At 38.5% G+C, this 6,000-nt stretch overlaps 1 protein-coding gene across 1 annotated transcript in view; it reads left to right on the top strand.

The window, feature by feature from the left end:
- Window positions 1-710: 710 nt before the first annotated feature.
- Window positions 711-6,000, top strand: part of EDA25 (CCAAT-binding factor) — a 327,784-nt gene continuing 322,494 nt past the window's right edge. Inside the window, 1 exon segment of the mRNA XM_089419585.1 lies at window positions 711-1,760. Coding sequence (XP_089275711.1) covers window positions 800-1,760 — 961 coding nt within the window. The 5' untranslated portion in view covers window positions 711-799.

The raw sequence follows: 6,000 nt of genomic DNA, 5'->3' as shown, positions 1-6,000 counted from the left end.
GATTCTACTTTCATATTGCTTTCGAACCCTTGAAGCTAGAAGGGAAAGTATCTTATGTACAATCCATTCTTACTAAAGAAAGAGAAAGCGATTGCCCAATGGTAGCACTTCTATAATCCACCAATATTAACACCTTGTGAAAAGTTCTACACTAAAATGCTATATTTTGTGATAACAAATAAATTATTTTTTAACACTTACACCACCTATTTCAATAAAGTTCTACACTAACATGCTATATTTTGTGATAACAAATAAATTATTTATTAACACTTACACCACCTATTTCAATAAACATCATCCAATAAAACCCAACCCATGATATAAGAAGTAACCAACTAAAAAAATATAAACCTTGCTACATTAAACTTGTAGCAATGAAGGAGTCGAACCAACCTAGCAAACTCCCTTTTTACTTTGCTTGAATTAAGCTATTAAACAAAATCATCAACAACCAAAAAAAAGGACCAAATCCAACCTAAATGAATAATAAAATTTTAATCTATAAAACCACTAAAAAAATAACACTAAAACCCCTTACATTAAACATACCTATACATGCTGTATAATTCAAACTATCAAGTGACGATATACTTTAATTTTATCTATTATAATATTTTATTTTAACATAACATAAAATGGAAAAGCAAACCTTAATCTTTATTAAAACCTTCAATCCGCGGTTAAGAGAACCGGATATACGCTTTGCCCTATTTGCTCGTTACGGGGATACGTCCAAAATAAAATAAAGAGATTACACGACCTTCTTACATTCCCAGATTCAATTCTGGGAGCCTGAATGATCTCGTACCCCGCCCGCGATCAAATCATTCGAACCAGAGAGGAAATCAAAGCAATGGGTGTTGTGAAAGGCTCACGCTCAAAACCTGCTCCTCAAAACCCAAGAAATGCCGAAGTCGATGCCAATGCTCTGAAGGACGAAGTGGCATCCTTCGCTTCTTCGCTAGGCCTCGCAGGGATTTCTGATGCTCAGAATGTCGGCTTTAATGACACCGATTTTCATAAAAAGGGGTCCATTAAACCGTCAAAACCAGCTAAAAATTTCGCTTCAAAACAATCTGCTAAGCCCTCGGAACTTAAAACGCCAAAGAATGATCCGAAACCTGGTAAGATTAAAGTCTTCAAGAGTAAACGAAGTCATGGAGAGGAAGGTAAAGGTCCTTTGAAAGGTCACGGTCCTTTACATGCGGCTAAGAATGACACAGTCGGCCAAAATAACGGCATCGCCAAATCCACGGAACTTAAAACGGTAAAGAATGACTCGAAACCTGGTAAGCTTAAAGCCTTCAAGGGTAAACGAAGTCACGGAGAGGAAGGCAAAGGTCCTTTGAGAGGTCACGGTCCTTTACATGTGGCCGAAAATGACACAGTCGGCAAAAATATTGACACCGACAAAAAGCTCCCGAAATTGCCATTGATGAAGCCGAACTCATTGTCGAGCCCATGGTATGCGAGCGCAGCTACCGTCGAAGCAAAATTTGTTTCCACAGACGCCAATTTGTCTGCTAATTTAACCAAGCCGGCACGGGAAGCTTTGCTGCAGACGAAACGCCAGCTGGCTCAGCGGCTGATGGATCAGTACGTCTTGGAGTACGAGATTTCAAAAGGAAAGAGTGCGGATATGCGCATGGTGTCCATGGCGCAGAAGTCGGGGACAACGGCCGATAGAGTGGCGGCCATTACTGTTCTTGTGCAGGATAATCCTCTTGCCAACTTAAAGGCTCTTGACACCATTCTAGGTTTGTTCTCGTTAAGGTTTTCTGCTATTTATTCACTGTTACAGAGTGTGCTGCTTAAAAATAAAATGTAAAGTTGAAAACTTTTTCTGAATGATGCTCAAAGATAATTTTTTTTGAAATATTGGTTACTTATGGACTTTACATTGTAAACTCCAAGTATCGAATATGTCATTGGATATTGGACCCAACCCTAGCGAACATTTGCGACCATCCTTTTTCTTTTGGAAGTTGTTTGAGAAACTTGCTCGAGGTCTGGCTCCCCACACTCATAGCACAGACTTCTTTTGGCTCGAGTGCCGAGTCTTAGAGGTAACTGTTCTGCCAAACTCACCAATCCTCATCCTCTTTGAAACAATACAATTCTGTGTCAGTGTTACTAGACTCTTCTGAGACTGACGAAGACCCACTCGGATTCTCAGCTTGGCTCCGTTTCTTAGAGTAAACCAAGCCAAGTCAGCTCTTCAGACTCTGTCTTGGCCCTGCCTGACTCTGTTTTTGGAGTAAACCAAGCCAAGTCAGCTCTTCAGACTCTGTCTTAACCCTGCCTGACTTTGTTTTTTTGAGACCTGCAAGTCAAATACGAATCTTTCGAGTCTTTTGAGTCAGTTTTACTAGCATGTGTATAATAGACAAGAAAAAAACACTCATTTTGCTTTTCTCAACCCAATTTTACAGCATACAACTAACAGACCTGACAGAGTAGAATCCATGCCGTTTTGAGATAATATATGGTGTCGTCTATGTAATTCAAGACTGGTTAATATTGAAAATCTGCATTGTATGGACAGTCTAGACTATGTTACAAGAAATGAGAAACGGGAAACAGAATGAGAAGCGGGAATGTACAAGAAACTCTGGAGGTTTCTCATACAAGAAATGAGGAGAGATAAAGGTAAGATAATTTTATTAATGTCCGACAAATGACCACAAAAGTAGGTCAATGGGACTGAAGAGTACAACTAGTATGAAAATAATGTGGGAATGCAAGTGCAACTTCTAGAAATGCTGAAAATAATATAGAAATCTACATAAGTACAACATCAGAATATATGTATAAAAATGTGACAAAGTTATGGTGATATAAAATACCAAAAGAATTTGTCCAAGAATTGAAAGAACGTCAAAAACCTGTCGAAAGAGAGAGAGATATCGGACAATGAGGTTGATGATGTCAAGTCACTTGAGTTCAATGGCTTAGAGCGAGGGGGCGAATTGGGCACTGACTCGTTGTCAGGCGAGTCCTTTGGAACCATGGCAGAGTATGATTGAATGATCTCAGGGGGTTATGAGGTCGAAAGGAGGAAACTTCAAATGGATCTTTGGTTGCTCCATTGGTACTGGGAGGAATTTTGATGGACAAGAGGTGCATTGTGCTCTACTTTGGAGTTGGTCTCTCTAAGAGTCTGAGAATCTGTGGCTTGAGGTATGGTATGACAACTCAAAACTAGTCTCGATAATATTGGTTGGTCTCCTTGTGATGTCCTCAATGAATTGGGGACCAATGGACTTAGTAGCCTATTTGTCCCTGTAGGCTATAATCCTTCAAAAAGGGGATAAAACCCCAAAAACCCCCATTGTGGGCGAGTTTTGGGTAAGTTGGGCTAAAAAACCCAAAGCTTTGAGTAAGAGTCAAGACACACTCAACCACATAAGAAAGTGAAACCCCTCAAGGAAAGTCTATAAATAAAAGAGACTTGGATTCATTTTGAAGCATCAAGTGTGGATCATTTCATTTTGTTTTGAGCATTAGCCTTGAGGGTTTTAAGACCCCATACTCTCTTGTCAATTTTGGTGGTGAAAGATTCCACCCTAGTTGACATCTTCTTCTTCTTCCCTTAGTTCTTTGTTGTGGCACAAGAATCAATTGAAGAAAAACCCCGGAAGGATTGTTTTCTGTTATTTGGGCATAAGGTTTTGTTGAAAACAACGAATCTGTTGGATTGCAAATTCTGGATTGGACATAGGCGACAAAGTTTCTTTTCATATCTTATCTGGTCACATGGGTTCTACCAACAAAAGAAGCAAAGTTCTATGTCGTTATTGAGAGAACAACAAGAGTTCAGACCCTTATTTGGAATACGTCACAAGGAGTCAACGAGGGTTTTAATGATACGCAAACTATTTTGAACATCGCAATCTTGCCTAGCGAAGTCTATTTTAGCACTAGGTCCGTCTGAGGAGCAACGAACTAGTGATCTTCGAGCCTGAACAAGTGAAGTCTATCTTTTCTCTTGGCACCAGGGCCGTCTAAGGAACAACGGATTGTTGATCTCCGAACTTGGACAACGAATCCATTTTGTTTAGCATCAGGGTTGTCTAAGGAATAATGACATTCCTGCTGAGTCTGTGAACGAAATCAATGGAGAACATATCAAGGAAAGCCCAGGAAGATCTTTCATCATACGATGATCAATTTGTGAACTTGTAATGAGATCAGAGGGTTCTGAGAAATCCCGACAGTACACATGTCCTGAATTTGAAAAGCAAACAGGGAAGGAAGAGGGTAGCCAAATCTAAAGTAGTTAGGGTTCAAAATTACATGCAAGATCGATTTTTTTTGGTACAACTTTGTTTTGGAACTGTGGGATATACTGTTGAATTCAATTCATAACAAAATTATAATTGCTCACTGAATTATTTACTGTTGAATTGAGAATTTGGTGTCGATTAACCACTGTGGATGACTGACATGTGGGATAATATGTGGTTGCCATGTGGCAGCCTTGTTTTCTTTAAAAATGCTATGGTCCAAAGCGTAATGGCTGGGAAAGAGGTTCAAACCTGCGACCTATTAGGAACAAACACAATTCATGTTGGCAGTGATATTAATATTAATATTACCCATTTCATACCATATTGTTGAAAGGAAATTAATTGAGTCCTTACTGAACTAGCAAAAGAGTAATTATTAAACAACCTGGTCCATCAAGACAAACCCTAGGACAAAAAATTGCCCTACTACATTACACTCCTAGAGAGGTTTTCATTTTTCAAGTGTAATAGATACAAGCACAATATTTATGAAAAACTAATAATTACTTATAATGATGTTGATCTTCTTTTAATTTTTCCTATATATAATTAAGTAATTATACTTCAAAAATTCAACCATATAAAAGTAGTAGAACAATAGAGATCACAATGCACAAAGAGAGCACAATATTTACCCTGGGAAAACCCACTAAGGGGAAAAACGCAATAACCTTTTCAATAGAGAAATTCGTCTGTTCAACAAGAGACACACCTAAATCTCTAGTCAACAACTAGGTCAAACTAACCTTTAACAAATCTATGGTCAAACCCTCCAAGTCAAGCCTTCCAATATGATCCGACAACTTGCCTTCTTGTTCTTCCCTAGGCCAAATTTTGGCTTCCCAGACACTGCTAGAAACCCAGAGTTTCGACCCCCTGCAACTGCCCATAAATTTTGGCCCTTGTGACTGCAACTACTGGAAAATAGTGTGAATTGGAGAGATAGAATCCTTCCACTCGTGCGATCTAGATAGAGAGAGAAATAGATGAATTTCGTCCTTGTCCTTCTTGTCCTTCGGTTGGATGCTCAAAAGATTCTTGATGAGAGAGATTGAATTGTTGCCTTGAGGAGGAGGTAGAATGTCTATATATAGTGATTTGCTAGGTTGAATGGGCGTGACCTCTGCCTGGGCCAACTTGACTTGGAGTGAGGCCGACTTGACTAAATTTGGAGCCAAAAATTCAAATTCAAATTTTCTTCTTTTAAAAAGTTGAAATGGACATGACTCAAAAATATATATATTTTTTGACTCTAGCATGAATAACATGCTTTACAATAATCAATATAAATACATCAAGGGCCAAAATATACATTATGAAGACCGACCATAGTTACGAAATTCAACACTCCCTCTTAACTAGGGGGGTATTCATAATGATTGTCATAGGTGTTCTGAGTTAGACAAATTTATCTATGGAAAGGTGTTAAAATTGGCAACTAGGGCCAAATTCTACTTTGTAAAGTTCCTTTGGGGAAGATAATTGTGGCATTGAATTCCTCTTTTTGAGAGGACCAAAATCGACCTAAAGAACACCGAATTTGGATAAGGAAAAATATTCATTTATTTAAAATAAATTCTACAAGACATGATCTTATTAAGGCAGGAAAATTGAAAATTTGAAATTCAAATTTGCCTCCTAGTGTCAAGGTCGGCTTCACCTCCATAAGGACAAATTGTTATATATATATATAGGTGTCCTCCATCCT

The sequence above is a fragment of the Pinus tabuliformis genome, chromosome 4_1, assembly GCF_031772625.1.
Source record: "Pinus tabuliformis cultivar Carrire ecotype Pingquan chromosome 4_1, CPIR1, whole genome shotgun sequence".
Classification (NCBI taxonomy): Eukaryota; Viridiplantae; Streptophyta; class Pinopsida; order Pinales; family Pinaceae; genus Pinus; species Pinus tabuliformis.
The sequence above is the reverse complement of the archived record's forward strand: the minus strand, read 5'-3'. Positions and strand labels throughout refer to the sequence as shown.